Genomic DNA, 22,825 nt, shown 5'->3' with positions numbered 1-22,825 from the left:
TTGCCACCTGCAGACCTTCTTTTACTGGAATCTGGACCCCCGTTAAGAACTAGGACTTGAGACTTGCCCACCAGCTCTCCCCCTGCACCGGGCACACACCTACTGAAGGCCCGGAAGCCAGGCTCTGGGTCCCTGGCAGGCTGCCTACCCTGGCCTTTCCCTTGTGTTGCCCTAAGGGCTGTGTGTTGGGAGTCAAGTCACTTGGCAACCAGGTGCCTTCAGAAAAGCCCCATGCTCTCTGGCCGTTACCGTTCACTCCAGCCAAAGCGGCAGAGAAAGGAGGGCATCGGGCTCAGGGGGGGGACCATCCCAACCTTCCTACTAGCCCCTGAGAACTAGTCAAGCTCCCTCCAAAGAGACTCATATGGAATATTCTATGGGCACGATGGGCACGGAGATACCACCTCATCTCTGCTCAGGTGGGAGCTAGTAGCTCCTCCCTGTTAAACGTGCATCTCAATGTCTTTTCTCCAAGTGCGTTTTTCAACAATAAAGCTGCTGCTGTGAACAGGTGAGACAGGAGTAAAGGAGTTCCTTCACTTGCTGCTGCTGGCTCAGCGGCAGGAGGTAAGACAGGTGAGAACTGTTCTCCTTCTACCGGGAAAGATTCTAACTATGGCAATGCATTGCACTGAGTCCTGGGGTTTTGTGGTTTTAGGCACTAGTAGAAGTTTAAGTATTTTCTCTTTCTAACTCCTTCTCCTCTAGGCCATAAAAGCTCTTTACTTTTTTTGTTTGTTTGTTTAATCTCCAAGCTCCCTTCAGCAGTTGCTACACCTTCAGATTGGGACATCCTGCCTCATTTGCAAACCTCAGCTGTGTCTGGGGGCAGGGCAGCAGTGGAGCTGCCAGGAGCAGGAAGGCTTCCAAGTCAGAGCACTGCATCAGACGTAGGGAAACTGGGGGCAGATATATCTGGAAGGTGACGGGCATAAGGAGGCTCCCTGCCCAAAGGACATTGAAGATCAAAGCTGATGTTTTCTTTCCTTGGTAAATTTCGCATGACTTGGCACACAACGCACATCTGAGAACAGGTATAATTGAGCTCAACTTTCCCTTATTTTGAAGAGCTTGTGCATTCGGGTCTACGGATTGGGGGCGGGGTGGGGGGGGGAGTAAACAATTGGAAATCCAGTCACATGTATCTCACAGCCATGTGGGCTGAGATGGGGATGGTCCATCAGGCATTAGGAATAGGCTTGATTTTGGAAAGCAGTGGATCTGATTGCTTCTTGGCACTTCCTTTTCCCAATTATGTTTGGCTTAGTCTAGTAGTCAAATTACTTTGCAGTCCCTAAGCTGATCCAGGGAGCATACAGAGGGCACAGAGAGGATACTGTCTAAAAAGTAGACTGGGTGATGGGGGAGGGAGGGTTCTGGCTGGAAATTGGAAATGTTCACTAACTAATGCACAACCCAGCCCAAAGAAAGTGACTGTATATTATAGCTTGGCCCTTTGTTAAGCCCCCAAACTGAATGTAACATGCTTTTTTAGAATATTGGTCAATTAAGGCTATTGTGCCCTCTTTCAATTATTTTGCTTCCTGAATATAGCTCAAGAAGACATATGACAGGTATTTTGAATTGATTTTATTTGAAAACATAGAATTTTTCATAACGAATATATGTTCTGTTTCAAAGATTTAGAAACCTTCTTAAAATCTAGACCCAGTACTCTGTTTTACCTTGGTAAACAAATGAATTGATAATTTGAGTTTCAATCTGAATGTAGTAATGCCACCAGACTGAAGCTAAAATTTTCCTTTTTATAATTTAGGAAGGAAGTGTTTGCATAAAATGTGATACTTAAAAAAAAAAATGTGGCTTTTAATAAGGGATCAGTCAGAAGGGTAAACCTACTCAAGAGAATGGGCCAGTTTTACTAATGGCTTCATAGAATTCATTATTCCCATGAGAGTATATTCATGAATTATTAAGTAACTCAGCCACTTATTAAATCAAGTTAGAGAAAAAAAAGCAATAACTTCTAAAAGTTGAAAGGACTTAGGTAGCAAATGTAATGAGTAGAGTATGTATGTATTCAAACCATATTAAGGTTCACACACTACAAATGCAGTTTGGTCAATTTCTACCTTACCGAGTGGAAATTGAGTTTTATGAGTTAAAGTTTGTATATAAAGGAATAATAATATTTTAAGCCTTTATGGTGTAATGTCTGAAAACTTCTTCCTGTCCTCTCCTTTCAATGATGAAATGTCGGATGGTGAAGTCAACCAACAACCAATAATCATGAGAGTTAGCTGCTATTTTAATAGTACCTTTTTGGTAAATTGAAGTTATTGCCTGGAAAATTATTCAGCCACAGATTCTCCATGAGGTAGTCCTGTGTAGTGGTCACAATTTCTATTTCCTCTGCCTTCAAATCAGTTTCTTTACCTCTTGAAGCTTAAGATCATCTGTAAAAGGGAAGTGATGGCACAGATCTCACAGTGTGTTCTGGAGGATTAAATAAGATTTATGCAATCAAAAGCATCATTAGAGCAGCTAGAACATAAAAAGCGCTAAATACATGGTTTTGTGATATACCTCACACACCTACCCATATGATTTGCATGTTTCTTGCATTTTGATCATTTTTTTGATCCTAATACCTAAAAGCAGGAGGTCAAACACAGAGACTCCTGTTCTATGACAGCAAGTCTGATGACTCACCAGAGGAAGAGAAAATAGATATTAACAGATCCTGACATTTGATAACATGAGTCCACTCTATCTGGTCTTCCATTATAAAAATCAGTCCAAAAATGACAGCCTTTTATTTTGGAGGGTGAGTAATCTAGTAAATGAATCAGCCTTCTCAGGTGTATGTTATTAATCTCCAGCAATTTTAATTTTATATATAGTAACAATGCAGTTTCTACATCAACTTCCTGAGAATCCTAACTAAAACCTCTGATTCAAAATTAGTTGTAATTCGCATTTGAGGAATTTTTGCACTCTGTTGTATAGAACCAGAAGTTGTTCACTTTCTATGTGTGTACTGGACTGGCAAATCCAGGTTTGGGACAACCTCTCCTACTAGCCAGCAGTATGTGCTTGGACAAATCATACCCAACATCTCTGAGCTTCCACTTTCCTTGCATAAAAAAAGAGGCCACTTAACCCAGTGATATTGAAGATTGTTTCTTTCCAGCTCTGAGAGTTCTAGTTCTAAGTTTCTTTTATTTGCAAGATCAATACATAAAATAACTTTCAGAGCTACTTTCTTGATTTTCCAAACCAGCTGACAAAATTTGAGTTTATAAAATTTTAAAGATGACAAAAATCACACCCATGGCTTCAGTAAGATAATCTCTAAAACAATTTAGTTGTGCAAAACAGGAGTGCCAAACACACTTCCATAACTCTGAAAGGGAAAAATATGGTAAGTGAGTTAGGAAGGAAAACAACAAAAACAACAATAACACATACACATCAAGTGATGGGATGAAATTAAAAGAAATCTGTCCCATCAGATTGTAATCCCCCCTGACCCCAATTCAAGGTCTATTTTCCAGGACAGGTAAAACTACTTCCTCCCACAAAAGTCAAGCTGATATTTCATAAACTAAATTATAATTGTGAATAATAAGCAGAATAGTTAAGTATAAAATAAATAAACATTTTCATTTTATAGGACCTCTTTAATTCAGCAAAAAGGTCACACTGAGATAGATATAAAGATATATATATATATATATATATATATATATATATATATATATATACACATATCTAGGAGCATCAAACTTTTTCTTTTTCTTTTTTTCTCTTTTCTTCAGAGAAACACAACAGTTTATCAAATAACTAAATGGTCATTATGCTTCAACAGGGCTCAATTTTTTTTAACATCTTTATTGAAGTATAATTGCTTTACAACGTTGTGTTAGTTTTTGCTGTATAACAAAGTGAATCAGCTATATTTATACCTATATCCCCATATCCCCTCCCTCTTGCATCTCCCTCCCACCCTCCCTACCCCACCCCTCTAGGTGGTCACAAAGCTCTGAGCTGATCTCCCTAACAGGGCTCAATTTTAACAAGTCAAATTGAAAAACAGATTGCAACAAATCACACACACGTACAGGCCTATTCATTTTCATGAAGAATCTGCTTTCAAGTTCTGATGATCCTTGATGGTTTCTTCCTGTTTAAATTTTCAGCCCATTTGCCCCAATACAGCTTTAAATAAATCAAGAAAAGTGGAAGAAACTATTTTCCCATTGCTCCCTGCTTTTGTTTGGATTACCATTCACATTTGTCATGAAGTTGAGAAAGGAATTGTGAAGTGTAGAAATAACCCACCAAGTTCCTTCATAGATACCCAAACAATTTAACTTCAGCAACACCCAGGTCTTTCCAGTTCTTCCACCCTCTCCCAGGTGCCTCAGGCAGCCTCCATCAACCACCCTCCTGATGTGGCCACCGCTCTCGAAATACCCTCCTCAGAACATCCATTTCAGGAGGGCTCGGGGGAAGAGTCTCAGGTTCCCCTAATACCTGGGAATGCACTTTCCCTCTCCAGTTCAAATTTGCTAGGCAGAAGAAGAAAAATAAAGAAAAAAGAGAGAGAAAGCCTAAAAAGGAAGGTTGGATTGTAGTTAGTGTCTGTTAGTGCAGATACATCTATCGGTGTGATCACTTCAACAGTTAGTGGGACTTGGCACAGTGCCAAGTTACGTACAGAACAGTATTTATTGTGGTAGGAGATGCACCCTTCAAACAATGTATCCATTAAGAATTCAATGTGTTACAACCCAGCAATCCCACTACTGGGCATATACCCTGAGAAAACCATAATTCAAAAAGAGTCATGTACCACAATGTTCATTGCAGCTCTATTTATAATAGCCAGGACATGGAAGCAACCTAAATGTCCATCAACAGATGAATGGATAAAGAAGATGTGGCCCATATATACAATGGAATATTACTCAGCCATAACAAGAAACGAAATTGAGTTATTTGTAGTGAGGTGGATGGACCTAGAGTCTGTCATACAGAGTGAAGTAAGTCAGAAAGAGAGAAACAAATACCATATGTTAACACATATATATGGAATCTAAAAAAAAAAAAATGGTTCTGAAGAACCTAGGGGCAGGACAGGAATAAAGAAACAGACGTAGAGAATGGACTTGAGGACAAGGGGAGGGGGAAGGGTAAGCTAGGATGAAGTGAGAGAGTGGCATGGACATATATACACTAACAAATATAAAATAGATAGCTAGTGGGAAGCAGCCGCATAGCACAGGGAGATCTGCTCGGTGCTTTGTGACCACCTAGAGGGGTGGGATAGGGAGGGTAGGAGGGAGATGCAAGAGGGAGGGGGTATGGGGATATATGTATATGTATAGCTGATTCACTTTGTTATAAAGCAGAAACACACCATTGTAAAGCAATTATACACCAATAAAAATGTTAAAAAAAAATTCAATGTGTGAAATTTATAAAAATCCTTTCTACCAAGACATTTTCAAGCTCATTAATCAACACTTTATTGACAATGAGTTAAGCTTAGAATATACACTGATACACATGAAAGTTTAATGATAAAAATAAGAAGGATTTTTTTCCTTAATTGTGTTACTCCTTGGGAGAACTTAAGATAGTATCATCTGTGTTCTGATATTCCCCAACCTCTTTCTCCTGCTGTTTACTTGGGTAATTGGCATAGATTTTTCACTGGGCAGTGATGGTTCCAGTTAATTTGGGATAATATAACCAGACCCTTAAATAGCATATAACACATAAGAACAAAAAAAGTAAACATAGTAAATTTTTCTCTAGCTCAGAGGTTGGCAAATATTTTCTGTAAAAGGGCAAATATTATATTTTTTGGCTCTGCAGACTGTATACATTTCCTGTCACATGTTCTTGTTTTATTTTTTCAAACCTTATAAGAATGAAAAAGCTATTCTTACCTCATGGGCTGTACAAAAACTTCTGGCCCACAGGCAGTAGTTTGCCTGTCCTTGATCAAGTTATGTAAGTCATGCTTTTACTTCAGTAGATAAAATCTTACTTAAATATAGAATAGAGTTCTATTTTTCCTCCTCATATGTAAAGCTAGAGTTGTCATTCAAATATATATTAAATATCTTCTATGTGTGCAGTAGAGGATACAAAGATCACCATGAAGTTTCAGACCTCAAAAAAAAAGTGAGATAATTATGAAAGTAAACAAAAAATAAGGAAGACTGGGCACAAATGGCATTGATAGTTGTCTGAAAGGCTCCAAAACGCCTCCTTAAAGATGTCTATATGAGTAAGTCTTAAAGGATGTGATCAATGCTGCTGAATGCATATTAATTCTATCTTATTTTCCTTCCTCCCTAATAAAACATTGATTTCTGCAGAGCAAGCATGTGACTAGTAAACAGCTATGTTTCCCAGCTTCCCTTGTAGCTAAGGTTAGATTGTGATATAATTCTGGTCAGTGAAATATACTTGAAAGTCGCTAGATGGGGAAATGTTTAAAAATGAGGTACACTTAGCTGCCACATAATGTTTTCCCTTTTCCCTTCTTCCTCTCTGGAATGTAGATGTGGTATCGGTGATGCAGCAGTCATTTTGCAAACATGAGGCAAGAAGTAGAAGGAGAAAATCTACCAGTAGCCTGGGCTTCCCATGGTTCTGTGAAATCACATTACCATTACTGGACAGTCATGTTGGGACTTCTTTTCACACAAGAAAAATAAACTCCTTGCTTATTTAAGCCTCTATTTGTCAGATCATCTGGATACAGATAGGTTGGCTCATGAAAAGAAAAGTTTGTGAAAGGTCATCCCAAGCAATGGGGGCAGAATGAGCCAAGGAACCGAGATTTGAAAGTATGGAGGTTGAACAATAGAAAATATTTAGTTTGGCTGGAGCCAGTGTACTTGGGCATCAGTTAAAATAGCACAGGTATGATTATTACACTTTCAATTTGTGGAGTATTTTTCTCCCTTAAAAAATTTCCAGAGCTTTTATGCAAACATAAAAGTGCCTGTGTCATTGGTTCTGAACTTATTATCTAAAATTACTGTGAGAAAAACAAGGAATTCTTTTCATCTGGATCCTGACTCAGCACGTTTATCTTGTTTACTTTTAGTCACTGTGTTTCTGTTTACAGCTCATGAAATTCATCAGAACAAAGGTCCTAGCATTGATAAGTGAAACCGCAAACTCAAGCAAATAGCAGAAGCCAGAGTCCATTTGAACTGAAGTCAAGTTCAGAGCCGATCTTCCTGAGAGTCCTTTTAACACTGATTTGTCATAGCAGGTAGCTGACAAGATTTACCCTCAAGGACCAGAAACATGCACTGTGCCATCCAAAAGGCAGAAGCGCTGGATGGGGCTCATTTGATGCGAATCCTCTGGCAGGATGGTGCAGAGTCTGTCTACCCCGCTGTTTGGCTGAGGGACAACTGTCAGTGTCCCGACTGCTACCTGGATTCTGCAAAAGCACGGAAACTTCTCATCGAAGCTCTTGATGTGAACATCGGTATCAAAGGCTTGACGTTTGACAGGAAAAAGGTAACTATCTCTAAATTATCTCTCCCTTCTCTCTCACCTTAAATAAAGGAACTAGTCTCCAATAATTTACATAATGAATTATATTTTATTTGATCATATTTTATATGTAAAACCGTGATTGCATAGTCCTTGGTGCAAAGTCCACATGCTTACTGAATGGAAGCTTCTGCTATTATTATTACTATTTTTATTACTACTGCTATTATTTTTAATAAAATGTACAGTGTGGCTCATTATTCCTTCAGTGAGTGGCAGCCTTGAAGGCACAATCAAACTATGTCTCTAATAAAAGGAATGCCCCTGGGCTTCAGTTTACTCATCTAGAAACGAGGGATACTAACAAAATTTGTTCCTAGAGATGATGTGAAGATTCAATGAGCTAATACGGGTAAAAATCTTAGCATGTGGCTGGCATATGGTGAGCACTCAAAAACTCGTATTGATGAGTATTTTTAGTCAAATTCGTGAGTAAATGTGTAAGGCTTTGCATGGGATTCCTGAGAGCGTAGCTGTCAAAACCACAAACTAGATATGGCCTCACCCTGTGTTTCTCTCTTCCAAATTTGCCAAGATAGTTATCAGAAGAACAAGTGTGACCAGCAAGGTCCTCCTCTCCCACTCCTGTCTCCATCTCGAATTAAGGACTTTACCCGCAGGGTTCGCTGCTTGCTAGCTGTGGGATCTTAGACGTGTTATTTCCTCTTAACTTTGCTCACCTGAAAAAGGTGAATATTAGTTATTGCTTCTCCCTCAAGTTGTATGAGGACTAAGTGGGTTATATTTATAGTGCTCATTGTAGAGTATACACTCAAAATGGTTATATTCTTACTATTACTATCTGCCTCATCATCATCATTACTATTTCTGACACTCTTGGCAGGAATATTAATTGATCTCTAACTTCAAGTCATCACAGAAAGTTTAGGGACCACAGGTTTTCAGAATATAGAACAAGAACTCAGATCTAGCCAGGTTTTATTTCTTTGTGATATTTAAAGGGCCTCAGATCTCAGCTGTATTCCCTTGGCTTTCAGTTTCCTTGTTTTCCAAAAGCTTATTCTATGCCTGTGAGTATATAAGTTAAAAAACAGAAAGAAAAAAGAGCAAGGGCTAATTCTATTCCCTGATAACCTTAAATAACATTCAGAAACAGCAAGAGTGGAGAACCAAAGTACATAGAAGCATAATATACGTTTACGTGATATTTGCTTTCTGTATTATAAGGTTCATATCACGTGGCCAAACGACCACTACAGTGAATATGAAGCTGATTGGCTGAAGAAAAGATGCTTTTCACAGCAGGCCAGAGAAAAACTCCAGAGAGAATTGTTTTTGCCAGGTAACCTTGCTATGATCTTCAATGTCCTTTAAAACTTGTCCAGTAAGAAATTTGCTCAGAAGCAAATTAAAACCCTTGTGCTTTGGTTAAAATATTATTGTAATATACGTGGAACGTTTAATGATTTACCAACACAGATCATGTAGGTAGAGATGGAAAGAAACATAGAGCAGTTCTAGACATTCTAAAGAGACAGAAAGAAAAGAAACGCAGCAAATATTTATCCTTGTCATCTAACACAAAAACTGGCACACCGTAGACACTCCATAAGTGTTCCCTGCAAAGGAGCAGGATGAACCAGAGGCAGACTTGCCCTTAATAATTTTATCTAAGACAAGAACCACACAAAATCAACAAGGCAGAAATTCCTAAGCTGGCATCACATAAAACTATGTGATCCATGAACCTCATGAAATAATATACACAACGTTGACAACATTGAGTGTGCATGTGAGCGTGTGTGTGTGTGTGTGTGTGTGTGTGTATATGTGTGTCAGGCTTGTGCACAGCAAATTGCTTGGGGAGAGTTTATATGAATCCCAAGGGAATTTGTGAACACAGAAACATTCAGAAAATCTCCAGTAGACAGATTCGGTCGAAAAGAAAGACTTCATTCTTTGTTGGTTTTTTTTTAAATTTCCTTTCAGTCTGTTTTCTTTTTTTATTGAAGTATGGTTGATTTACAATGTTGTGTTAATTTCTGCTGTACAGCAAAGTGATTCAGTTATACATATATATATATATACATTCTTTTTTATATTCTTTTCCATTATGGTTTATCACAGGATATTGAATATAGTTCCCTGTGCTATACGGAAGGGCCTTGTTGCTTATCCATCCTATATATAATAGTTTGCATCTGCTAACCCCAAACTCCCACTCCATCCTTCTTCCACTTCCCCCTTGGCAACTATGAGTCTGTTCTCTATGAAGAAGACTGAATTTTTGATCTGAGAGACAAAGTAAATACTTAATATAGATAAAAAGTTATTTTTTAAATACGACTTTTTGGAGATACACAGTAATACAGCTCAAACAGAGGTGCTGGGGAGAAGTGGGAAGTATTAATACTTTGCCCTCTGTGTATTTTGAAGATTTGTGTCATAAGATGATGTGGGTCAAAGGTCCACAAATTCATGTTTTCAAATTCTGAAAACATGCTGATTCATATGTATTTACTAGAACCTTGACTTCTACAAACACACTAACAAGCCAACTTTCCCTGAACATTCTTTTCCGCTGTTTACCAGATATATCGGACCACTGTCCCTTTGGGCAACTGACCAGCCTTGTTGGATTTTACACACACCTCTTCTGGGATTTCTGGGTCATACACCAAGATAGAGATTTTACCTTACTCCTTTCAAATCTGAAATTCTCAAACATGTGTGGTAACCGCGTGGTTTTCAATGTTAGACTTACAACAGTTTACTGGGTGTGGAGTTGTTACTAAATAGCCAACTTGAGCCCCACAGCTTCACCTTGTCCCATGGTTATCAATAGGGTATGACGTGGTCCCCTTCCTGTTCAAGCATAGTCCAGTCTTATCAAGAGCTAGCTTCCTCCATTCTCTTAATCTCAACATTCTGACAACTGACGATGTTTTGCTCTAGTGCTTTCTGTCTAAACCACCAGGAATCCATTTTCCTCTTTATCTAGTCCAGCTAGCTGGTGGAATCCAGATGGATATCCAGGGAAATCTGTTTTTCCTGCCTTCCCCCAGTGAGTGCTTTGCTAGATTCTTCAAAGAGTCTTCAATTACAAAACTGAGTGGCAACTATCTGGGTCAAATAGCAATATCACAAGTATATTATTATTTTTTATTTATTTTAGATTTCTTCTGGTACTCAAAATATTTTTCCTTAACTCTGCCCTAATTTTGTAATCCCGTTGGATTTTACTCTAATTTCCTTCGAGTTCTTCTTTTGATTATTTCAGGGAATAAAAGCCAACTTTTTATTATTACAGCTTATGCTTTTAAGCATTGTAAAAGTATACGGCCACCTCCTCCATTAATATTTCTTGATGAGTTCAGTTTTATAGCTTACATTTCTCAGTACTATCAGGCAGTAGCAGGATGGAAATGATACTACATTCAGTTAAACAGTGGAAAAAACTAGTCACGCTGACAGGCTGCAATCATGAATAATATAAGGAGGACTGGCTGCTATTTAGACAACGGAAACTATTTTAATGGTTTAAAACAAGATCAGATTTTGAAAATATATTCTCAAGCTGTGCAGTTGGTAGGTGAAAGAAGAAATTAATGGACCATTTTTGAAATATTGCTTCTATGGCTTTTTGCCTGTAGAATTTGACACCTTATTTCCCTGCCATTGCATATTTTCAAACATTCATACTCAGAACAAGTAAACAAACTCAGTTACATTTCTCAAAGAATTTTGTTTTTAGTCCTCAGTGGCGATGTTTCCTCTGCTGCTCTTTCCTTAGAGTGAGGAAAGACTTTTAAAATCTGGCGTCAAGATGCAGATCACTTTTACTTGATCTTCACTTGGCACTAGATGTTGAACTCAAAAATGAAAAAAACATCAGCCAGAAAGAAACTTTTGTCATGGGACAGCCACAGCTGGAAAGAAGGCATTGGTAATGATTATTCTGTCATAAATTTCTATTCAACTGCACGTATATCGCGCACCTATCTTGTGTGAGAAGCTGTAAGGAAATACCGAGTTTTAAAAAGACATGGATTCTGCCCTAGAGGATTTATCCAGTCTAGGAGGGGACACTAGCCACGGAAACAAATAAGTATAGTACATCATTTTAAGTACATGAAAGTGTGCATAGAAGGTTAACTAGAATGTAGAAGGACTCTGAAGAGACAAGGAAATGGGACTCAAATAAGAGCTAATACTTGAGCTGGGTTTTGAAGGATCTGTCAAAGATAGAAGGAAAGGAAATTCTCAACAGAGAAAAGGGCATGTAGAAAATCAGAGAAGCATAAAAGAGCAGGGTAGGTGTAGGAAACTGCAATTAGTTTAAAATATGGGTGAAGTTAAAATTGTTAGGCAACAAGGAAGGAAGTGGCTTAAGTACCCTACTAAGAAGTTTAGCCCTAAACCCTTAGGCAAGGAAGTTTGCTCAGCACAGAGGTCAAGTATGTTTCCTTCCATTAGTTTCTCAGGCTGATTCTCTTCCTAAAATTCCAGAGAAATGAGTTTAAGGTTTTTATAAGTTTAAGAAGATTGCTTTACTTATTTTCTTTAGGATGCATTTTATATTTTCAGAGTTGTATCTTTCTGATTTTTACCAAATGCATATAATTTCGTAAATGCCTACAAGGTTGTGAATGTCTTCTTAGCTTCCTTTTTCTCTTGATGCATTCTCTCCCCCTCCAGTGTACCCCTTTGGTTCTTGGTTTGTACTTATCTTACTAAAGACGGTGAAGTGATCAGTGCTGTGTTGTAGAAAGGTCTTGGTCATGGTCATCTGTGCTGGATGGATTGGCGTGGGGAGTGCCTGGGAGCAGGGTAACCATAGCATGGCCTAGAAATCGTCCTGTAAGAGCCATTAAGACCTTAAACTAGGGAAGTAGCAGAGAGGATGGGGGTAGAATTTGTACTCAAGAGAAACATATATTGACCTGGAGGACAGGAGGTTGCCGGCCCTCTAATCTCTACCAATTTAAAACCAGACTGTTGAAGCCTCACATGTGAATGTTTCCAGATAGGTGGATGAAATGGAAGACTTTAATAAAACATTGGAAATACGAAGATTTTTTAATGTAATTGTTTTTTAGCCTCCATGTGAAATTGACATAATTATACACTCATTTTTTGTGACTAACTTCATGATGCAAAATTCCCAAAATAAAATTGATAAGTCTAAAATGGGAAAAAAAATCAATCCATAGCATGATCTTATATATATGAACCTAAATATCTGTCCTTCTTATTAACACTCAGAGGCAGAATGAATGCTTGTTTTCCTATCTGTCTCCTTGAATTGGTACTGAAATGTTTGTATATTATTCTCTGACATCAATAGTATTTGTCATTGCAAATTAAGATTTAAAATGTGGTAATTTGAAGAAAATCTTTTGTTCTATGGAAGTGGTCTGCTCAGTTTTCTCAGCAGTGCAGGGAGTGAGTACATTGCACGGTCAGAGAAGGATATTTCCCCTCGTTTCAATATGCCCCACTTTAGCAGAGCAAGTCTTCACCTGTGTACTTTATCAGACTACAACCCTTCGGTGCATAGCTATGACTCCCTCCTTTGTTTCGAAAGGAATATGCCACAAGAGGAGTGAAAACTCTCAAGGAGATATAAGGTCCCTCTAAGATCTCTGTGCCTTGCACATGGTGAAAAACAAAAAACAAAAAACAGAGCTCCCCCTTTCTTACAGATGGCATGTGTTTCGTTGAAGACGAAGCTTTCTATTATAGTGCAAAGAACAGAATTGGTTTGGTACCCAGGCTATTTTTACAGAAATTTTCCAAAAGAGAAAAAAATCACTATCTTTTTAAAAAATTAACAAGTAATGTACACAATAAACATGCCTAACTCCCATGTAATATTGCACCCATGTCCCTAAGCTTTGCCCCATTCTTCTGCCTTTCTTAAACCCCTAGAGGTGGGAATCTGCAGTGCACGTCAGGGATGGGTGAGGGCATTTGTTTCACATATTACTTGGTAATTATAAAAAGGACTGGGAGTTTGTTTGTTTCAAGCTGCCTTAGAATGTTCCAACTGTATCAGAACTGCCAGGTCAGAATGGCTTCAGAAGAGCTCTGTTAAATCAGCTGCATTAGAGCAATCAATTCACCATGTCACATACCAAAATACATTCCCTTCCCAAGAAAGACCTTATAAAAATTCCTTCCCTGAAGTCATCCAGGCTCACACTATCTGATGCACAGGTGGGAGAATGGTTCAAAGTCTTCGTAAGTTTAAGAAGCAAGTCTGTATTCTACTTTGCCTGCCATATGTGAAATGAACCTATTGACTTTCAGAGAAATGTCTTTGGGGTTTTGATGAAACGAATACAGGTATCTTAAATGCTTGTGAGTTTACAAATGCATACTTTGCTTCACTTTTTCTCTGTGCCATAGTGATGTCTTCCAATGTGTCTTGTTCTTTTCTGAATTACATATCATTTATCCCACTCAGTTTCTGCATTGTACTTGGTAAACATGGGCGTAATATGTAAAGGGTCTAATAACCCTCCATGGACTGTGAGTCACTGAGTACAAGATGGGAGATTCACAGCCTGGGAAGTACCCTGAAGTGCTGTGTACCCAGCAGAGGCCCCGAATCTGCAGGTTGTTCCCACAGCCATCTGCCTAGTTTTTGATTCCACTTGTAAACTCTAGGTCAAATCCTTTTGCTTTTGCCTTTTCTCATCTCCATCCATACCTCCAATTAGAAAATACATAACCACATACTCAGAGAGAAGTATTGGGTTGGCCAAAATGTTTGTTCGGGTTTTTCGTAAGATGTTATAGAAAACCCGAACAAACGTTTTGTCCAACCCAATATTAAAGATGTCTATTTTACAACTAGATACATTACAGAAATACTGGGGAAAAAAGGCCTGTGTACTATATCTATTACTTTTTATAATTTAAGAAACATTAATTATATTCTTTTTAAAAAATCATTTTTTATTACTTAACAACTTCATAAAACAAAGTATCATGTCATCATCCAATGTTAGTGTGAAATAGTATTTTGAAAAGCTGGTGTCTTCAAAAGCTGATATCTTTAAAAGACTTGAAAAAGTTTGAGGATATTTTTGAGAACCTAAAACAAATCTATTTTAAGGAAGAATTATTATGTTGTATTCCCTTTTCATATTTTTTCAGTATACTTACCACATCAAAAATTAAGAAAAATATACCAACTTTTTTTACTCTTGGAAAAGTAATTTCTAGAGTTACACTAAAGTAAATTTATTTCTTTTCCTTCCTTTTTCTTTTCAAACAGGGTAGAGTGGGCTTTTTTCAGTGAGTGAAGAACTTCCATTTCTCACAAACAAGACTTACTTTTTCTTGCAGCCCAGGAATAAGTTTTATAACATTGGCAATTGGACTGCAAATTTAGAATTTATAAATTTAGAAAATTCCAAAGTGTGGCAATTTCAAGAAGTAAAGTTGGATTGCTTTATATGCTGGCTTCACTTTTACCAAACCTACACATAAGTTATAAACAATTACTTCTCACTTCTGGTTCTACTTTGTTCTTCAAGATGACAGAACACAGCAGAACAACTATAGTCTTGGGATAGTAGATATCTTCATCGTACTTAAATTTCTCCCTTAAGATTCCATTCCCAAACTTTCAAATATGCCCATGGAAAACATTGATTTTTAATTTCTTTTTAAAGTTTTCTATCCCTGTAGGAAAAAAATTGATTTTTAAAAAGAATTTTGATGTTGCTATTTACCCATTCTGTGTATTTGCCTAATATCTAGCTGAGCAAATTAGATAAATAATTTTTAATCACTGCTCCATTGAATGAATCCTCTAACTTTATTCTTTTCCTCAAAATTCTGTATTTTTCTCAATCTGTAACTTTGCTCTTAATCAAAAGAGCAGTGTAGCACTGAAATTAAAAGTGCTCTTGAACTTAGGTCTTTCTAGGTCTGTGATCTTGAGCAATTTACTTAACCTGTCTATGCCCCTAAATCTTTAACTGCATGATGGTACCTACTTATCACCTTGAGTAGCACCATGTTGAGAGAAAAACAATGTCTCACTTTACATATTAACTCACTTCATCTTCACAAGTTTCCCTTAAAAGCAGTTGTAAATAACTACAGAGAACAGCCTTGAGAGGCTTCTTGAACTTCTTGAACAGTATATGTTTACTGTTCAATGAAACATATGAAACAAAAAAATGTAGAATCCTATTAGTAAAATTCTTTCTCCCTTTTTCCATTAGCTGTCAAGCTTCCATGCACATCGCCTGTTTGCCCAGAGAAGACTGACATTCAAAAGGTTTTAGGGGGAAAAAGTTGTATAGGTTGTCCTTCTTGCCAACAACTTAGTGGAAGGCTTTTATTATCTCACACCTGAATTACTGAAATAACATGGCCTCTGTGTTCACTCCCAGCTTGCACAACTCTGCAGGGTAATCTTCCCGATGCCCACCATCATCTTTCTTCCCCCCTGGCTCTGGTGTTTCACTGCAGCACAATAAAGTCCAAAGTCTTCCCTGGGACTTTCTAATCATCCCACAATCAAGTGCCCCCTCAGCAAGCATGTGGATTCTTACTTTTGTCCAAACTCCGTTAGTTTCTCAGATCACTTATTCTATTCTTTCTGTCTGGCCAAACTTCACCTTTCCATCCTGCAAGGTCCAACTCACATCCCAAAGAAGCCCTTTACCAACCTACCCTATATTTATATTTATCCCCAAGTCAAACTACAAAATAAAGGCCAGAAAGAAAGCAAGCCCAGGAAATGGACATAATTTCACTGGTAACACTAAAATGCAAAGCTATAATATAACAATGGAAGCATATATATTTTTCTAAAAGAATTTTGTTAGAATTCATTAGGAGAAGAAGTGAAAGAATGTGGTCTGCTAGGAAAGTGCTTCCCCCCGTGAAACAACACAGTGTTTCGAAAGGAGAACAGTTTTGGAGTCAGCAGAGGGGCTTTGACTTTCTGCTCTGTGAACTTGACCTTGTGTCATAAATAATCTGACTCTTACTTTTTCCATATGTAAAAGAGGCAATGCCTCTCAGCTCCAGGATGTGAAGAAAAAATGGGAAAATGTAAGTACTTTGCTTAGCTCAGTGCCTGCCACACTGTGGATGTTCAAACCCTGTTAGGTCTTTCCCTCCCCTTCTCCTTCTACTTAGAGAGCCATGAACATAACAGAGGCATAGTAAAGAGCATTTAGGTAAGGTCAGGAGAGAGAAACAACAGTGGCATGATCACCTCTTATGCGTGAGTTCCCCTTACTTGACGAATAATCATGTATAATCCCAATTAAACACTTGAGAGTGTTTATTGAGAGTGACTCAGAGGTGAATTATTGCCACGAAAAGGATTTTAGTTATTCAGACATTGGTTTGAAGTCTGGGCCAAATTTTTACCTACCTGACAGATAGTTTCCTTTAAATAATACTAAGGAAGGCAATGAAAAGACTGGTCAACTATGACCCTAATTCCAATCAGTGCTGTAAAAATGTTTACTGAAGCTGGGATGATCAGCAAACTTGGGGAAAAGTGGTGAGTTATCTACTAGTTAGTTAAGGATCACTACAGATGAAAATACCAGCACTCAGTTGATATATTTCATGTACAAACGTAGATACCTGGATGAAAAAAATTCCAGACCCATCTAGATGCAGTCCCATCACCATATAGAAAACAGATAATATGAATAAGGAAGACAGAGGAAAGGTATCTAAAGGGAACAATGTGCTCATGCAAGGAGGAAGCAGAGTCTCTCAACTCTAACTTCACTGAGACATGATGGAAGTTTCTAGCCCAGAACAAATTGGTCAAGCACAGTATATGATGGACAACCAAAAAGGAGATTTATAAAGTGATTTACTTGGAGCAATAAGAAAAAATGAGGAAAACCAGAGAAAAGGTGAATCCTCTGATGGGAGCAGATGGCCTTAGATAATCCTGTTTCACACACAGTCGTTCCCATCTCAGTTGATGGCAACCCCATCTCTCAGGCAGCAGGATCATCCTAGACTCCTCATTATCCCTTATACTACACACCCAATGTGTCAAGAAAATCTACTAAACCTATTACCAAAACAATCCAGAATCCATCCACATCTCACTACCTCCACCACCAACCCTCTATCTGAACTACCAACATCATACACCCTCTTCCTCCCCTTCCTCTTCCCCTACTCCTTTGCCAGTCTTCCTTCTTCATATCTTTAAAGCATTGCTATATGCCAGGCACAGAGCTCAATGCTTTATATGTATTACTCTATTTAATCCTAGCAACAGCTTTACAAAGGCAACATCACTGTAACCAGTTTACACATGAGGAAAATAAGGCTGATAAAAGTAAGTAACTAGTCCAAAATCAAAGAGGCAAAGAAGTAACAGAGCCAAGATCTGACTGAAGAACACCTGCTTTATTGAATGCTTTTCTATCATCCTCCACGTCTTCTATGTGCTTGCAGCAATTTGTGCCGGCTACTCTTTTTGTGTCTCTGCAATTATTGCACTGAAGGGTCAATGTCGGTGTATTTGACTGTCATCCCCACTAGACAATTGGAATCCAGCGAAATCGCTAATAACAGGTACCATTTATTGAACATCTTCCATGCATTATATTTATTCAGCAAGTGCTTAATGAGTGTCAGCTATGTACCAGCCACTGTTCTAGGTACTGGGAATGCAGTGATGAACAAAACAGAGGTAGACTTTATCTGTAAGGAGTTTACATTTTGGTAAAGAAAGAGATCGCGAAATTTACAAATTTATCTACATTACATCAAGTGGCCATAAGGACTTGGACACAGGCAGGTTGGTCGATGTGGCGATGGGGTGTGTGGAAGTCTCTTCGGAGTCCTTCTAATTTTTTACTGAAATAGGAAGCAAAGTTATCAGCTAAGCATGAGTAGGAGGAGGAAGTGTGGGAAGTTTGAGGACAGGGAACGTGAGAAACAGTCAGCTAGGGGAGTATGAGATAGAGTTAACTATAGATTAATGGGTGTGCAATAAAATCGGTCATCATGGTATGTTTTCCTCCAGCCATGTTCAGCTGCTCTGGGTCAAGTGCAGATTTAATTAAGTATACAATGTCAAGTTCTTTCTAGGTATCATCTCATTTAAATTTCCCAACAACCCTGCAGGTTGTTTAACTCTGTATTTTCCATATGAAGAAACTGAACTGAGAGAATGTATCACTTTCTGAAGGTCATGTAGATGGAAAGTATCAGAATTCAGATTTGAATCCAGATTTGTCTCCTTCAAACCTTGAGTTATGAATTTTGACACAAAGTCCCTATCAAATTGGACCCACATCCTCAACTCTATATGTGCTTAGTATGTTCTCAGTGAACTAGCTTCGGAAACTTGGCTGAGGAGGAATTCTTACACATTTTGGTTGACTGAAAAGTTAATATGCATCAACAGACTTGAGACTGCCAAAACAAGGTTAATTAGATTTAGGCTGCCTGAATCAAAATGTAGTAGCAAGCCCACCGTGCCAGCACGCCTGTAGTATTATGTCTGACCTGAGACGCGCAGGCTGTTGTGGGACATCAGCAAACTTGAAAGCATCATCCAGAGGAGAGCAGAGAGGGTAGTGCAGGGCTTGGGAGCCATAAAACATGAAAAATATGAGACAGAAAGAGACTATTTAGCCTTGGAAAGAAAAACTTAGCTCAGTGACTGTCTTTATACACATCTCCAAGACTGCCATATTCTGTGTGATTCTGGAGCACAGAATTAGTGCCTAAAAGAAGGTGACAGAGGTAGATGTGCCTCTGCATAAGGAAGAAGATTGTGTTGATTGGAGCCGTCTGGAACCAGGATGAGCTGTACCATAGGGAGATGTGTGCTCTGGAATTAAAAGCCATCAAGAGGGTGTTCTATAACCTTTTGAGAGATGTCAGAGGGGATAGTCACAACAAGGACAGAGGGTGAAACTGAATTTTCTGTTAGTCCTGCCAATTCCAAGGAAGTCTGAGATAATAATCTCCCTTCTCAACATCCTTTGGTGTTTGTTATCCTTTAACAAATTTTTTTCTGAACATCCAGAGTCTAGTTCTTCGTGTGGGTATCCCAGCTCTGACATATATTAGCTGTGTGATGTTGCATAACTTAGGTATGATCCTGATGCCTGTCTAATCTATAAAGGGGGAATAATATAGAACCTTTATTGTGGGGTTGTTGTGAGGATTACAGGCATCACTCCATGTAAAGTGCTTAGAAGGGTGCCTGGAATTATAAATGTCCAATAAGTGTTCACTCTCATTTTTTCAAGTGTTTTTCACACACTCCCCTTTAGTGCTGCTTCATTATTTCATGAGTTCTTGTTTTTTCCAACTAAATCGTCACTCTTGTCATAGGGCTGAGCATATATATATTACCGGGTACTTAATAGTTCAAAACAAAAATGTGTTTCTCTTCTTTCAAGCAACGTAAACTTGTGTAGAAGCATCTTTTGTACGTTCTCAGGGAGACTTTTCAAGTTTGGTGGGATTATCACCTAGAGGAAAGGTTTTATGGATTTCTCCATCTTTTAAAATACTAAAGTGTGCTCAAACACTCCTTTTTCAAGGGTTGCTTCTTGTTTCCAGTCATCATTAGGAAATAAGCTAAGATTTGTTTAGGATACAGAACATAGCAGTTTTCTGAAGATCTACTGGGTGCAAGCCCTGGGCTATATACCAGGGGGAGGAAGAGTAAGGGGGCAACAGTGGTGAGGAAATAAAGATAAGCAATAGGATCTCTATAGTTTGCAAGGATCGTACAGTCCAGTGGAAGAGAGAGAAAGATAAGGGCCTGCCTGACCCACACTTGCTTACTTTTTCCCTTCATCTGCGACACCCACCTCTTTGTCTCATGGGTCCTAGCTTCAGTGACTTTGAGTTCCTCCAACAAGCTAAGAGATCACCCCTCTTCCTACTGTCTTTCCTTCTTAGACACTTTCCCTGCCCTTTGCGTGACTGCCTTCTCTCACCTCTCAGGATGTGGCTTAAACAGCTTCTTTTCAGTTACACCTTTCTTATCTGCCATGTCTAAACAAATAATTTCCCCAGCCCACTCCCAATGATTATTTGTCAATATACCCCATTCGTTACGCCCACAGCACTTGCTACAACGTTTATTTTTATGTATTTATTTGTTTGCTTCCTTGTTTGTTCACTTTTTCCACCCCAAAGGCAGCAATCACATGTATTTTTATTCACCAATGCAACCTCTTTCGCAAAGCCAGACTTTCTATGTGTGGAGTAAGTGAAAGATCCTTTCAGCATAAGGTGGTGAGCACAGGGTCTGAGGTGTGTATTGGTGCTGGGGATCACAGAAGATAGCCATCTAACCCAGTCTTGGAGATCCTGAAGGAGGGCATTGCAGAGGCTGTCACTGCCCCATCAGACCTCCTCAGCACTCTTCCCATACTTGCCAACAGTTTGCTCTTGCAAGACTGCCAAGCTCCTGGAGGGTTCTCTCTGCCTGAGGGAGCATGCTTGGCCAACACACAGGGAAGGCCAGAAAGACCAAGGAGTGAACACCCAGAAGCAGCTCTCAACCAATAAGGGGTAGGTGGGGGGGCCTCTGCATCTCAGCTTCCTTGCCCCTGGGTGCGACAACTCTGTATCTGAGTAGAGTCTACAGTGTTGCCATGAGGTCCAGCAGGGCTGAGCCCCAGCTGCAAAAGCAGTAACCCGTTCATTAAAACACCTTCCAGAGGCCCCCTTCCCTTTCTCACTTCCCCACCTCCTATTGGTGCCTCCAGGGAGACCTCCTTAGTAAATCGCTTGCATTCAAATCCTCATCTCAAGGTCAGCTTCTGGAAGATCTCAATCTAAAAAAGGACAAGTGACCAGAATCTTGAAAGGTGTATCGAGTTCACTAGACAAGAGGTAAAAGAATTTCCAAAGAGGGCAGGATTTCCTTAGTGCAGAGAAGAGAATCAAAGTCCCAAAATCTGGGGGTCAGGTTTTGATTATGGCTGGGCCCCTGCAAGATATTTATAGGAAAAGATAGTAAGCAATCAGCTGATCCTCAGCACATGAGATTAGCTGTTTCAGAGCCAACAGCACAGTTCCGTGCAGGTAGACAGAAGGTCCTAAACTCTTGAAATAACACATTGCAACCCTGCATGCTGTACTCATGAATCTTTAACTGAAGAGCTTCTTTGTGTCTTTTCCTTTTTTGAAATACAACTCAGGATCCAGGAATGTGAGGCTTAATCCTGAAAAGGAAGCCTTGTACAAATGGTTTCTTGAAAGCCAGCGTGCAGCCTGTTCATAAATTTTATGATGTGTGAAGCACATGTTCAAGGAAGTATTTATTAGTAAGGCCATAAGTTAAATTAGAAAGGGTGGTTCATGCCTTAAATATTCCGTCATTTTCCATACTGTTTATGTTTCCAGACCCAAGTGTGAAATTTAACTTTTCTTTTAATGTATTCACCTAACAAATGACTTACTCTAGGCCAACATGTTTTCTTATGGTCCCCAGTAGTGACGTTTTGCAGTTGGGGGGAGACTGGGAAAATGCTTCTAAATTACTTTTTCAATGTCAAAGTTTCTGTGCAGAAATCATAGAATGATCTTACTGGTGGATTTATTAAGAAGATGTAGTTTATTTCTCCCGGAAAGTTGGAGTATTTTATATTGGGGATGTTTTGATGAATTTGGAAACTGGCTAGTCATAGTGCTGTCTCTGAAAGTCACAATTGGCATAACTGAGTCTGTGAGTGGCTCGTATTAGGACACAGATTCTGTGATGGGTTGTGGCCCTTGGTCACTGATTTTTTTCAAAGCTCCTGCCAAGGCACACCAAAATAGGAGCTATAGTTGGAAAACTGTAAACTCTGTAGAACTTAAAAGGTATTGTGACCAACTCCTGATAGTAAAATCCTATGAATTTGAAATTATTTATAGTACAGACTATGCTATGTATGATATTAACAGCCTTATACTGAGCTTTATACTGAGTCTTTGTGTGACTATGGTTAATTTTACACATGTAAAGAGTAACAAATTTATTAAAAGAATCTAACTCATTTTGTATTTTTAAAACAAAGAATATCATGTGTGTATGTGCATGTGTGTTTGAGAGCGTGTGTGTGTGTGTGTGTGTGTGTTATTCTATAATGGGAAAATGAGTCATGTAGAAACAAAAATTCATTAAAATATGCTATCATTATATATAGATGTATATAGTGTGTGCCCTTAGCAGAGCCTTCTTGAATCCACAAAATGCTCAAAATACAAAAGTTTTGAAAATATCTGCATCTTGTGAAAGTGTTTTTTACATCTCTATTTATTACATTTCCCTGCTACACAG

General features: G+C 38.7%; 1 protein-coding gene across 4 annotated transcripts in view; it reads left to right on the top strand.

Annotated features, from left to right (window-relative positions):
• The first annotated feature begins 242 nt into the window (after positions 1-242).
• The window catches only part of BBOX1 (gamma-butyrobetaine hydroxylase 1), an 81,540-nt gene continuing 58,957 nt past the window's right edge, over positions 243-22,825 (top strand). The window contains exons 1-4 of one of the 4 annotated variants that reach the window (XM_082342489.1): positions 243-567; positions 756-1,034; positions 7,262-7,518; positions 8,743-8,857. In XM_082342489.1, coding sequence (XP_082198615.1) covers positions 7,300-7,518; positions 8,743-8,857 — 334 coding nt within the window. In that variant the 5' untranslated portion in view covers positions 243-567; positions 756-1,034; positions 7,262-7,299. Of the gene's footprint in view, positions 577-651; positions 1,035-7,261; positions 7,519-8,742; positions 8,858-22,825 lie in introns of those variants that run through there. The other 3 variants (XM_082342491.1, XM_082342488.1, XM_082342490.1) reach the window with 3 other exon arrangements.

This window comes from Balaenoptera borealis (genome assembly GCF_965194805.1).
Source record: "Balaenoptera borealis genome assembly, chromosome: 11".
NCBI lineage: Eukaryota > Metazoa > Chordata > Mammalia > Artiodactyla > Balaenopteridae > Balaenoptera > Balaenoptera borealis.
The sequence above is the reverse complement of the archived record's forward strand: the minus strand, read 5'-3'. Positions and strand labels throughout refer to the sequence as shown.